Source organism: Dermochelys coriacea, chromosome 7 (genome assembly GCF_009764565.3).
Source record: "Dermochelys coriacea isolate rDerCor1 chromosome 7, rDerCor1.pri.v4, whole genome shotgun sequence".
In the NCBI taxonomy this organism is placed as follows: Eukaryota; Metazoa; Chordata; order Testudines; family Dermochelyidae; genus Dermochelys; species Dermochelys coriacea.
The window spans coordinates 94,319,906-94,334,235 of record NC_050074.1 but is presented as its reverse complement, the minus strand read 5'-3'; the positions used below and the strand labels follow the sequence as shown (position 1 = coordinate 94,334,235).

The 14,330-nt window shown below is 37.9% G+C and overlaps 2 protein-coding genes across 2 annotated transcripts in view; one reads left to right on the top strand and one right to left on the bottom strand.

Annotated features, from left to right (window-relative positions):
• Positions 1-11,753, top strand: part of PDE6C (phosphodiesterase 6C) — a 54,557-nt gene extending 42,804 nt beyond the window's left edge. The window contains exons 17-22 of the mRNA XM_038408980.2: positions 782-889; positions 1,169-1,232; positions 2,900-2,974; positions 3,113-3,196; positions 4,181-4,334; positions 8,825-11,753. Coding sequence (XP_038264908.1) covers positions 782-889; positions 1,169-1,232; positions 2,900-2,974; positions 3,113-3,196; positions 4,181-4,334; positions 8,825-8,904 — 565 coding nt within the window. The 3' untranslated portion in view covers positions 8,905-11,753. The remainder of the gene's footprint in view (positions 1-781; positions 890-1,168; positions 1,233-2,899; positions 2,975-3,112; positions 3,197-4,180; positions 4,335-8,824) is intronic.
• LOC119858422 (protein FRA10AC1) overlaps positions 11,639-14,330 on the bottom strand; it is a 52,499-nt gene continuing 49,807 nt past the window's right edge. Inside the window, exon 14 of the mRNA XM_038408983.2 lies at positions 11,639-12,530. Within this exon, the coding sequence (XP_038264911.1) occupies positions 12,488-12,530 (43 nt within the window). The 3' untranslated portion in view covers positions 11,639-12,487. The remainder of the gene's footprint in view (positions 12,531-14,330) is intronic.

Sequence of the window (14,330 nt, the reverse complement as noted above, 5' to 3'; positions counted from 1 at the left end):
AAGGTCAAATAATTTGTCTATTTACTATCTTATCAACCTGATTCACCACCCACTGAAGTCAATGGAAATATTCCCACTGACTAAAATGAATGCTGGATCAGGCCCTACGAGCGCTGAAGTTTTTCTAAAAAAAGACACATGGAGCTCTTTTCCTTTAACTGTTATTTGACGCTTCAGAGCTGGCAGATAACAGGGAAGTCAACAAGTAATCCATATTCAGTGCACTTTTTATAATGAATGATAAATATTTCTTTATTAGAATGTTTTGTGTGTGTTACAACTCTGTCCAGTGAGGTGAAACCTCTAAATGCAAATTAAGAGATTTATTAAGTAATAACTCTCTACAGCACCTCTCATCCAGAAGGATCATATAGCATGTTACTTAACCTCTCTTTATAAATAGCAATCTTTTCACCTTTTCCAGTAGATTTCTTTGCAGAATCAATCAAGAATGAAAATATGTAAAATCTGACAATATTTGGACAAGAGTCAAGAAATAAAATCACCACAAGTAGCAATATACAGATTTAGGAAATCTGTTGCTTTTCATATTAAAGCTTGACATATTGACAAAAGCATTACATGTCAGGAATCTATGCCCAAGTCTATGAGTTATATAATACCTAAATATAATTCCCATTAAAATAAATTGACTTCAGTGGGAGTTAGACAAACATACTATTTTAGAAAAGCATTAATAGAAGAAGCACCTAATGTGCAAAAGCCCAGCCATTTTTGGATACCAATACTTTATATATGAAATATTCATATATTTTTACAGGAAACGGTCTATGTTTCAAAAGATTGTGGATTCAGTTGAAAAAATGCAAACAGAAGAGGAAGCAATTAAATATATATCTATCGACTCAACCAAAAAAGAAGTTATCATGTAAGTAATTAGTATCTTACTCTTCCTTCAATAAGTTATCTAGGGCCAGATTTTAAGAAGTATTAAGGAGCCATAAGATGCAGATAGGCACCTAGTGGGATTTTCAGAAGTGACTAGGCACCTAACTCACATTGGCTTCACTTTGGAGTTAGTCTCCTAGGGGCTTTTGAAAATCTCACTAGGTGCCTATCTGTACCTTTAGATGCCTGAATAAGTTTAAAAATCTGTCCCCTAGGTTTTTTCTCTATCATACTTATAGTATTTCTGTTTCTTCAAAAGGGCTATGATGATGACTGGTTGTGACTTGTCAGCTATAACTAAGCCATGGGAGGTGCAAAGTCAGGTTAGTATCTCAAAAAAAAATTGTATACAAATATTTTAATTTTGCTTTCATACACATTTATATTTGCTCTCTCTCTCTCATTGCATCATCAGTGAATGACAATACGGAAAACTCATTTTATATTGCAAGTCTATAGATATTTAAGTGTAAAACAAAGCATAAACACTTGCATCTACAAATTGGACACCATTTCCTGGAAGCAGGGACAGATTAAGGCAATCTATGGCACTTGGCAGTCCATGCCATGAGCCCCCTGTGGCATCGCCCCATTGCCCCCACCTTCCCATTTGCGAATTGATCAGTATAGCTGTCCCTGCCTGTAGTATCCATTCTAGCTTTCTTTAAAGGATCCTTGATAACTGACTGTCACTCACTTTTATCAAAATTCTTGCCTTTCTTCTGCCAGTTTTAGGGTGTGGTTTTTACAATAGTTATGTTCTTAAACTAGACACCAACACACAGACAAATGTAGATCCTTGCACTATTTTAGTGTGATTAAGTCACTCTAAAATGGATTCAACAATATGGGCTTTTATGGCTTTGAAGAGATCATCTTGCACACTACCTAAAATGCTGTCAGCGCTTGCATTATAGGTATCTATACAGACAAGATGGCTTTAATCAGAGCTGATCTGTCTGGTTACTTCCTTGAACAATTCTAAAACTAGAATTAGATTCTCTATAAGGTTCCACTGGGATGGAACAGAGTCTGTGTAGATCCGTAGTAACAAAAAGCTAGATCCTTTACACAAAGAATGAAATCCTATTTATTTTCCAATTGGCATCTGAGTATACTAAAAGAGTTTCCTGGTCATGATATCAGGTATGTAAGAGGCAGGCCTAGCAAAAGAGCTATGTCAGGTTCATAGACATTCATTAGCCTGCAGATGGCTACTCTAATAATGTAACGCAGTATATTATAATTAGGAGTTTTTATTATGTTGCTCTATTGACTTGGAATAACAAGGAAAATATTATTTTCAACTATGTACCATTCATTGAGCATGCCCAAAAATACCATCAAAATGGCAGACACCATCTGTTTACTAACAAAAGCCTCACACTGCAGCACTCCTGTTCTGTAATTCACCTATTCCATGTGTTAATGATCCCAGAAAGAACAGTGAGTAGTTTTGTGTCTACATGTTCTACAATGATGGTATTTTGCTGTTTTTTATTTACCAGAATTCTCTCCTCCTGGAGAACCTTTCCAAACATCTCATGGATAGCACTGGTAGCAAGAAAACTTGGAGGAAGGGAGCTGGTAGCAAGGTTTCAGTAGTTCAATAATATGCAAAAATGTTTCCTGTCAGTTCCTAGGTAATTTTGTTCAGTTGATACATACATAATATGCACCAGTAAAAGCACAAGCATTACAGCAAAAAACATACTGGCAAAATTCAATTAATAGCTATGATAACAGGATTATACATTTTCCTTCTGTCTGGCAGATCTGTTACTGGATATATTAGGAATCACTCTGCCAGTTGAAGGACCAGCAGCACTCCTCGCTTGAAAAAAATTGGTTGTTTTTAAAATGAAACAACCTAATTAACTCAAGCAAAAATGTTCAACATTTTCTGGAAAGACTTAAATACATTCCAGCATCATTCTAGAACTGTATTGATTAATACAACGTCAGTAACGCAGGAGATTCTCATTCTCAGGTTGCCCTTATGGTTGCGAATGAATTTTGGGAACAAGGTGATTTGGAGCGAACTGTGCTAGAGCAACAGCCAATTGTAAGTATTTTGACATGTTAAACAGCATTATCTTCAATATGAAATAACAGCTATTGAAGACGTTTGTCAGTAACAGTTGTCTTATTATTGAATCAAAATGTAGCAAATTCACATTAAAATATTGATATTCTTTTCTAGCCTATGATGGACAGGAACAAAGGAGATGAATTGCCTAAGCTTCAAGTTGGTTTCATTGATTTTGTGTGTACATTTGTATACAAGGTAAGAATAAAACTTTTATTCTTCCTTTGCATTGATTCTAATGACGAGTGACAAACAATAGTTTGGATTAAAACATTCTAGATATTAGCAGGGCTTCCTAGTCATTCAAATAGCTGTCATTCAAAGAGTCATGATTTTTCACCTCCTCCAGTATAGTACCACATACTCCTAAAAGATGCTTAGCATCTTCTGGAGATGTGGAAACCCCTGAAATCCCAAGGAACACAATGGCACTCAGCATCTCTAGAAGTTGCTCAGTTCCTTAAAAAATTGAGTTAGAGCTTAATCACAGAGCTTCACAGAGCCCCACTAACACGAAGAGTATAACACATGGATGGATTGGGGATCAATGAAAAGTATGCACCTGTGCTGGATTAGCACAGGAAGTACTTGAGTTGTTCACATCTTCTGAACAGCAATGTAATCTATGTTTCTACACCATCTGGATTTTAAGGCTCTTCCAAAATGCCATGCAGTAGAATGAAATGTAGTATTTTGAACAGCGACAGGTAAAACTCCAGTCTTCAGATATCACAAGTGTTATAGTGAGTATGGGCAAAGACACACCAGAATAGTGCATTGGGACGGGGGGCGGCTTAGGGAAAAGGGTGGACTTTACGGCACATAATTTGGGGGCCTTTGATGTTACTGACTCAGTTTGGTACCTCTGATAAACTCCCACCACATGCCTCATACCCCACCACCAATGGAATGGTACCAGCAAGTACCACAACTGCACTTCATCTTTTCCCTTCACCAGAAAAACCCACAAGCTAGAAATGCACCAACAAAGTGCTGAGCTTATAACACAAAACAAACTTAAATCTCTCTCACTGTGCCTGCCACATAATCAAACAGCTAAAATTGGAAGGTGAAAGCAAATGAAGTTTCTGTACACCAACAATATTTGTGTATTCATGCTAGAACCTGAAAACAACCATACATTATAAATGGACAATTTACTAACTTATATTGTTTATTTAGGAATTCTCAAGGTTTCACAAGGAAATTACACCAATGTTGGACGGGCTTCAAAACAACAGGGTGGAATGGAAAACACGAGCTGATGAATATGAAGAAAAGATGAAAATTATTGAGGAAGAAAAGAAAAAGCTGGAAGAAGCAGCAGCCAAAAAAGGTTAGGCATCTTTAAGGTTTTCATTCATATACTACGCAACCACTTGGCATATTCTGTCTGAAGCGCACACATCCAAATATACGTTTATTTCAGTGCTCAAGTGCTATGTGAGGCCAGAACTAGCAGAATTTGCTTTGTGTATAGTGGAATGATGAGTAACTTGCCAAGATTACACAACCCAGGACATACTTGACTGATGTCCTAGACTGCCATGTTGGAAAGTGTGACAAAATCACCATGGTGACTGGAAAGTGAAACCATGTCAATAAGACTTTTTTGAACTTAACAAAACTGCTGCTTACCCAAGGATAAACCAGTTGCAGGAACCAGAAGGGCCATAGAAATGGTTCTCTCTGGGCGTCAACTTGTCAAATTAAGCAATTTGAGCTTGTCTCTGCTTAGCCAGAGGATGGAATGCAAGCTGAGAACAAGGACATGGTTCAATATACTGTCTTTGGAATCAAAAAGCAATGAATATTCCCTATAAGACTGCAAAAATCTCTGGGGTCTATCTTTTGTCCTGGTCTCTTATCTTTTTTCACCAGTTTCACTGCCAAAGAAAGCAAATCCCTCAAATAAGTCTAACACTTTCCCTTCAACCTTCCAGGACAGCCCCAAGTTCTGAAGCTAAAACTACATTCTCACAAGTCAGAGAATGCTGCTCTATGTGAAGCATCAAACACAGCCCAAAGCATTTACCTAGCCTTCTGGATTTGAGATTTCACGGGCTACTTATGAAAGTCAGGGAGGAGATCCATGATGGGGATAAGCTTATTCAAAAGATCATGATCATACTGCACTCGCACAACATGATAATTTGAAATCTTCACTCATAGGGTAGCTAAGCAGTAAACATTTTTCTTCCTATGATCTAACCTTCAAACAATCTTGTAAGGAGTGTTTACCTGGAAGCTTCACTTTTTAAAACATTTTCAAGTATGCAGAACCTACCAGAGATCTCCGAATACTTTGCTGAGGAACTTAGTCAGGTTTCCTGGATGTTGACAGAATTGATGGTAGTTGTTGCCAGGTCTAGTAAACCAGATCCCGTCAACTCTTCATGGACAAAACCATCTTACTTTTTTCCAGAGTCTGGAGAATATCAACATCTCATAAAAGTTCTGTTGGTGGAAATAAAATGGGTGAAATAATCCCTTAGATGATTCAATGCAGATGAACTTCCAGGAGTTAGTGATGACTCAGCAGTTTTACTCTCTTGATGAACTGGAGGTTATAACTATGCCCACACCTTTTTCTTCAAGAGATGATAAGAAAGGACTTCTGATTTGGTAAAAAAACAAGGCCACAAGATTGAATAAAGGGTGTAAGAGTGAATGAATCCAACTATGTTATAAAAATAACTGCATTTGGATCAGCAGCAATAAGGGCTAAAGTGTGCCAGTCCTTCAATAGCTGAGCTACTTTGAAAGGCTCAGAGATTACAAGCTATGGCAAATGACTCCAAAAGTGAACTGCAGGCACAATTTCATGAACAAAAAAATTTGCTCTTAAATAGCGTTTTACATCTTCAAGGCATTGTGCAATCATTAATTTATTCATTAATCTTCACAATATCCATCGGAAGTAGGTATGTTTTCTTCCCGTATTATAGATGTGGAAATTGCTCAAGGCCACACACCAACTCACTGTTAGAGGCTGGACCAGAACTAAAGAGTTCCTGATTCAGTTTAAAGAATAAGACTAACCCAAAATTCAGAAGGATACACTGTAAAGGTGGTTTAAGCATGCTGTAAAAGGCATCACTTATTGAAAACTAATTTTTGAAAGAGAAGTCCAGCAAAATGGGTCAAGTGTTGAAATGAAAGACTGTCCACATGAATACTTTCAAAGTCTTATATTTTAGAAATATGGCTTAAAGTGTGCAGTACCTTAAATTATCATGTCAAGTTTATCATCACAAAAACACACCACCTTTTGTATAAACATGCATGGACTACTGCAACAATAATTCATTCTTATAGTAAAATTGCAGGAGATAAATTGTTTGCCATATTGCACCAGGATATCTATTACACACTGTAATAGAGCCAGACTCACCCGGCGGCGCCTCCTGCTGGTTGTCCTTGGGAATTAGCTCATCAGCCTCTGGAGCGCCTTCTGCCCTCTGGTGATCCACCTTGCCGCCAGCCCCAGTCCCTCCCAGGACCCGGTGCCTCCTCCCACTGGGTACTGCCCCCTGGCAGTAAACCTCAACAATCCCTGAGGGTCTCCCCTCCCCGGGGAACGCCCACCCCACTACCCCCACCTCACCTCAGTCTTGGCTACTGCCAGTCATCGCTTAGCCCCGCTCCCCGGGACAGACTGCAGTGTATCAACCACTCATCACAGGTGAGGGGGTGTGGACCTGCTGCCTCTGTCTACCCATGGGCTGCCCCCTTACAACCCAAGTACCTAACAGGCCCTAATCTAGGCCTTGCAGCCTGGGAGTTTCCAGGCTGGAGCTCCCCTGGCTTTTCCCCCTCAGCCCTGCTCCAATCTAGGTATTCCCTCAGGTCCCTGCAGCCAGGCCCTTCCCTCTCTGAACACAGAGAGAGACTCTGGCTAAGCTTCAGCCTAGCAGCCTCTTTATAGGCCCAGCTGCGGCCATTTCCCCAATCAGTCTAGCTTTTCTTGTCCTCAGCCCTGGCTCTCTCCAAGGGCTGGCTTTTAAGCCCGACAGGGCAGGAGCGGTAACAACCCCTCTACTCACACACACTTTATAGGTGGGGAGTACATTCCATTTTCTTCTAATTTGATATGCACTGTATACTTTTCTGATGTAGTAGCAATCCTAATCTCTTTCAAGCTGGATCTATTGGTAAGCACCACACAAGAGACACCAAATATGGGATTTACGGATGTAACTTCTAGAAGTGCCAAAAAGAGAGAAATCCCACTGAAAATAGCAACATTTCACACCAACACAAAGTTTCATCTTTCTAAATTATTGGCAAAGAAGATCATCATTTAGGGTCTGATTTTATGCCAATTGAAGTCAATGACACACTCCCACTGATTTTAATAGGTGCAGGATCAAGCCCTTAAAACTAAGATTCCACTTAAAGAACAATCAAATTATATGTCTGGAAAGAATAGCAAACTTGCACTCTCACCAGATATCGTGACCATTTTAAATTGCTGGTACTTGGGGTTACTCAGTTGATGTGATCACTGTGACTTATATAAAATTTGATCATCCCCAAGGAAATATATGCACGCAGGCAGACATCTCTAAAGACACAACTGGCCAGATCCTCAGCCGGTCCTTTGCAGTCAATGAGGACATTGCCCAATATGCATATTAACATAATTGATGGTATTATAAAAGGTTATCAATTATCCAGTACTTTGAAAATGAACACTAGGATGAGGTCATGCAGACTTACAAGGTACAGAATGTGATAAATTATTAACCACCAAAATCAAGGCTATATAAATACAGAACAGGTCAATGGTTTAATTTTTGCAGAGTTTTAAAAATTCTTCTCAGTTTCGTATCGTTTGTTGTGGGTTTGTTAAATTGCTTCATACAAACTATTCAGAGATACATATGTTGAAATACAGCCATTTCCCTAGATCACACTGACCTGGTTATACCACCTCCTTGTCTAACCATCAGGCAGGCAAAAAACAAAAAAACGTATTTGCTGAACCACAACAGTGGAAAGTTCAGGACAGAAAATAGACAAGATGTTATAAAATTAAAACAAATTATATTTAGTATCATACTGTTAATTATATCCACAAATTTCAGAGGGTAGGGCACTGATCATGTGACATGTTTTAATGCAGGTGGAAAGGGTCGAAAATAACCTAGTAACATGGTGATCCACAGCTTTCAAATGTAAGTTTTAATTCTAATATTGGTATGTCAACTTAAAATGAATCTGAAAACAAGTTACTATACTGAACAGATCAGACCAATAAAAACCTGTGGAATCATTTGAGAGAGATGTTAACACTGTTAGTGACAGCAGTTATTGAACATACAAAAAAGTACCTCTTTTTTGATTGGTAACAGATTTCTACAGGGCTAGATAAAAGTTTATATAATCATAATCAACACTTAAGTGAAAGTTTCCATACCCCCCACCCCCATAGTCTCAAAGATTATAATTCATCTAAGAGTTTATTCCCTTTGAAGGCTTTCATTATTCAGTTGTGGGGGGTAGGGTGGAGAGGGACAGGATTAAGAAGTACATAATTGCTGAAACTTTCCAGTAAAAGTGGTTCAGTGTGTGTTTGTCCATTGATAAATGCTGATATTAACTACTGCACCATTTGTCAACAGTTTGGTTGTTCAATATTAATCAAAGAATATATATAAATCCTGAAAGTACATTCAGTTTTCAAGTGGACAAACACACTTGTGTTATAGAATAAAATTAAAATGCATGTCACAAAATTAACATTTATAATGCAAAAAATGAAGCTTATTAAAATGAAAAGAATTTGTTCATTATTCACATTCCTTTTCTGCTTTTTATTAGCTGAACAAGATGCAGCGAAAGGTGGAGGAGGAGGTGGCGGAGATGATGATGGCAAATCAAAAACATGTATAATTTTGTAATGCACTTCAATGGCACTAAAAAAAGAGTCTCAAAGTCTATGTTTCTGCTACAGGAAAAAAACATCTAGAAAGAACTTCAAAAAGCCTCAGTGGATTTCTGCAAAGCATAGGATAGCATAGGCCAGATAATCCTCTTAAACAACTGCCATCTATTCGGTGTCATTACTAATGGCATAAGAGAGGCAGAATCCATTGAAAATTAGAAAACATGAATTATGGTGCAAAATAAGTTGATTATGAGTTCAATTCTTGGTATTGTTTCTTGTGACTCAATTTATATACAGTATTTTTTATTAAAATGTATAAATGCTGCAGACTGTCCAGAAAACTATAAATGATTTTTAATGGTAGATTACAACCAGTAATTTCATATGACAAGATCTAAATTGAACATACTGTAACCAAAAATTGCAGACAACTTCATAACTCATAGCTTTGCATTTTTATATTATGTTTATTTCTTTCATCTGGAACGAACTAAATCCCATTCCTGCATCCTCAATTCTAGATACAATCCTGGAGTTGTCCCTTCCACCATTTCAGAAGACCTAACTACTAGCATCAGTCCTGTGCCTACAAAAACAGGCCCATGGACCCCTGACGCTACCACTGCCAATCTGTAATTGCAGCAGTGGCTTTGGAGAAACCATTCCCTTCTCCACAAGTACACAATTCTGCCCACTTTTATCTGCCAATGGCCCATCAACCTGACATCCTGTATAAACAAAAACGGTCTCTTTATCTAAAACCGAAATGTAGCATTAAGAATTGTAAGCTAAATAATTGTATTTAGAATAAAGAATTTATCAAAGAACCTACACCAATATCCCTAGAGCAGGACTTACATGTTCAAATGTCTTCTTAAAAGGTGTATGAAATACAGATACAACATTTTTGAACAGAATAACCAATACATTTGTCTGGTATTTCAGAATCACTGAATTTACCCCCAACAAGATTAGGAAAAAAAAAAAGTCTTCACAAATCCTCCCCTACCCACACCCTAGGAAGCTAGTCTGTGCATTAATGGTCTCTTCATAGGCAACTATAAAGAATGGCAATGGAGCTTCTCCACAGCCACTCTCCCGCTCTTGGTCTGGAGTGTCTGCATTCCCATAGGCAGGGGAAAGAACAGTGGATTTATGTACTAAATTCATATTCCAGCATATCCATTGGACCCAATTCCAAATCTAACAGTGCAGAGATATAAAGGGTGGTCCTGCAATACACAGAAATTATTCTGCCCATGTGCAGGCTCCCCAAATCCTGCCACCCTTCCTTTCTCCCCAAAACAGGATTGTACAGGTTCTACTGCTTGAAGGGAATCTAACACCCACGGAAGGAGGGGGAATATTTGCCCCATGATGAATACTTTTACTGTATATTAAGTTTCCCTACAAAGTGCAGAAGGAGAAAAACATTTCAGAATTTTCTCTTCAATTGTGATGTGCAGTTACTGACCAATGTTCCATTAATAATGTCTGGAGATACAAAATCAGACTTAAACACTATTCTTTCTAAATGTGCACAGGTAACACCAAAATTATACTGTATACATGGCATGATGAACTACATTCTCCTTTCTCTCTTGCCCCATATCCTTCTACCATTTTTTATAAAAAATGTTTCAAAAATGTTCTAACATACGTAAGACATAGATATTGTGCAACTTTAATGAGAAATAAAACATCCTTCCACCAAAAAATTCCCATTTGTTATATCCTTAACGTATTAATAGACCAAATATATATGCAGATTTTAAAATGCCATAAAACTGGTTACAATGTATTATTTTCTGTAATATGTGCAGATATGAGGAAATACCAAGTTTGCTTTTATCATCTACTTTTAATTCAAAATATATTAAATGAAACAACGTATTTAATATGTGTATTGTACCATTTTATAATTGCCTTGTGAAGGCCCAAACAAGAGTTAGGTATCCAAAATAATGCCTATTCTACAGTATTTGCAGCAGCAAATATAGCAACAGACTCTACTAAAAGCCCCTACAGACAAGTTACATAGACTTAAGCCGATTGTTGCAGATTGGATTTGGCTCCCAACCAAGCTTGCAAGATGACAAAGAATTAACCTTTAAATCCATCTTCTTACCTAAAGAAGACTCCACACACACAAGGCTACCTTTACTTGTTATTCAAGGACACCTTAAATGTGTCTCTGAACTGTCATCCATTCTGTATGTATGAACTGTTAAAATTGTATTATTTTAAGTAATACTGAATGTAAATATAGATATGTAGATATACACATAAATCATTCACATGTAATAACATGTTCATGGATATATTACAACCATGTCTGCACCAAGTACTTTGTTATATGGCATCTATTGCACGAACGACTCATCCAATTAAGGTTTCAGCTTTCAAAAATACAGATAGTATTTTATAAACCATTAACTTTACGAGACTGTTTAAAATGTAAATTTCATTCAATACTATGGTAACACAAATGTCTCTTATGTAGCTGATGTAATCTTCCATTGAAAAAGGAATGGACACTGTAATTAATCTTGTGCAGACTGTTTCTTTGGAAACATACAATAAAATGAATTTAAAATTATGCTGCAATTTGAATAGGAAAAAAAACTAAGTCTCAAGTGTTATTATATGTTCTTGTTTCGTATGCTCAGGATTATATTTTAAAGTAGGATTACCATTCATTCACTGCTAAGGGGATCAGAAACCACAGATAACGCGTTAGCCATATGTAGGTTTCCCAGAGGCAAACCACGTATCTTATTTATTAAAACAAATATGACAAACTAACATCCCGAACTACTAGTGGAGTGACCATGGGACTGTTAGTCAAACAACACTTAAAATGAGGTGCGTAACAGTGAACTAATGCTTATACAAAATTATTAAAGAAAACATCATCATTAATTTTAGGAAGAAAAGATTTACTTAGGCCAAGCAAAATGTAAGTTTTATAGAATCGGAAACTTCAGTATCAATATTTCAAGAAGATTTACACATATAGATGTCTGAGTCTTAAACACCACATGACTGATTAATTTAAATCCATGAACTCTTGCTGCATGGTTTAATAGATTTAAAATTATATATATATTATTAAAGAGTTTAGTGGTAAATACAGAACAGGGAGTCAACTAGAATACGTCTTTAAAACAATTAACTAAAAAGCGTGGCATGGAAGAAAATACTTCATGTATCTGATCGTTGTGGAAACACTGCAGTCTATCAGTAAACTCCATTCTTATATGTCTCCTTCTCACCTTCTTTTGAGGTTAATGTGCAGTGTCTTCTATAATTTTTTAGATTTGTACTTTACAATACACTCAGCTGAAAATAAATTATAACGAAGTATGTTATATGTCATTCTTCATTAATGTATAGGGAATCTATCGTCTTCCAAGTGAAATCAGTGATGCTCTATGTAGGCAGGGGTATGTGCCCATGCACAGTCCAATTGTAGGATCAGTGCCTTTAATGGAATTTTTACAGAAAAAAAATATAGGTTCCTATATTTGATTTGGTATTCAGATATGAATCATTACAATTCAAGAAGAAATTAATCTACATTTCCACATGGAGTATCAGAGAAACAAGTCTTGAAAATACTCATCAAATTCTTCCTCCCTGTAAGAAAAATCAAATAATAATATTAAAATATGTGAGTAGCGGATGTAGGGCTTTTTATCTGTAACCACACAGCCTTTATTCCTTGTGCTGCAAAAGTCTGGTGAGATTTCAGGTTATAAGAACAAGTTCAAAGCCATGCACAAGAGGTACACTACATTTCTATTTTCCTTCATTTCCTCCTCTGACTGACTGAAGCAGTGTTTTGGTATTTAGGAAATATTCCTAATAATTTGATTATTTTGGCATGACATTGCTCTTGTAATAAATATTATGGAATGTATAATATATAAATGATCAAAGGTTATTGTCTCCGGTGTGTGTAGAACCAATATAATTAAAACAAAGTTATGCTTGCCCTCAATCGTAATCCAACATTTACAGATAACTATCCCTAAAAAATAAGGGAATAGGATACAGTTTATCTGTCTGGGGTTTCAGGAGATCTGCTACATTTTTCTTTATACCTATTGTATATAATCTCACCTCTCCTGCCTTAGCATGAAATTGCTTTGGAATCAAGGAGGGTTAGATTTGTTTTTCATCTTTTCCAATGAAATAAGTATCCTGGAGTTTGTGGCTCTGCAAGCCCAACAGCAGCTTTTTAGGGCATTTTTCTATTAATATCTCTAGCTGAGTAAGTATGCAAATAGGGTTTTGTACAATTAACGTCACCTCAGACAGACACCATCACTCCCTGGCTGTTACTAAAGCTGCAGTAGTGGGAAGGAGGTGTCTTTTCACATGTATCTGTAGAGCCCTGCGTGGATCCAAAATCTATATCCATGGTTGCAGATATCTGTGGATATAAATTGGGTATCCGCAGAGCTGCAGGGCTCAACCAGGAACCGCAGCGCCAAAGGAACAGCATGTCGGGCTGCCACTCACAGGAGCCAGCGCCCTGCATGGGCAGGTCCTCTGGCATGGCTGTAATGCCCCCAGCCCCATTTACTGAGGCAGGCACCAGCCTCACTGGCAGCTGTCCCGGGTCGCGCTAGTACATGCGAGCAGCTCGTACACTCCCAGAAAGGTATCCCTTCCACACAGCAATCTGCGGCTCCTGTCCAGAGTGTGTCAGCTGCTTGCACACACTAGCGCGACCAGGGACAGCAGCCAGTGAACCTGGTGCCCACCCCAGTGGGCAGGGCTGGAGGCAGTACAACCACGCTAGAGGAGCTTCCCGCGTGGGGTGGTGACTCCTGCGAGAGGCAACCCAACATGCTGCTGCTTTTGCCACTGCAGTTCCCGATAGAGCCCTGCAGCTTCACGGATACCCGATTTATATCCACGGATACAGATTTTGTATCAGTGCAGGGCTCTGTATCTGCATAATGGCAGATTGCCTCACTACAATACTTCCAAGCTGATATGGAGAAAGGTGCTGCTGAGCACTGCTCCACGGTATGTAATACGTGTAGTGTTTCCTTGCCTGACCTCTCATTAACTGTCTCACCACATAGGAGTTCTGCAACTTTGTGTGTCTTTATCCCCATGGAGTGGGGATAGGATATGACTGACCCCCTGTGATTTGACCTGCACGGAGGTAGCTATTTCCTCTAATGTATTTCAAGAATAAATTAATTTCAAGTAAATTTTGGCCAAAAATTTGAGAAAAATTCCAATACAGTTTGAATTGTTTGTTTGAAATGAGATCAGGTCCTTAGGTCTTCCTGAATGAGCGAAGAGTAGCAGGGCATCTGGGGAATAAGACCAGCACTAGATCCTAAATAAATTCCTATTTTGGGAAAGATTGGCTACATACATGCACAGGAAATTTATGCTACAAAGAAACTTTCTTCC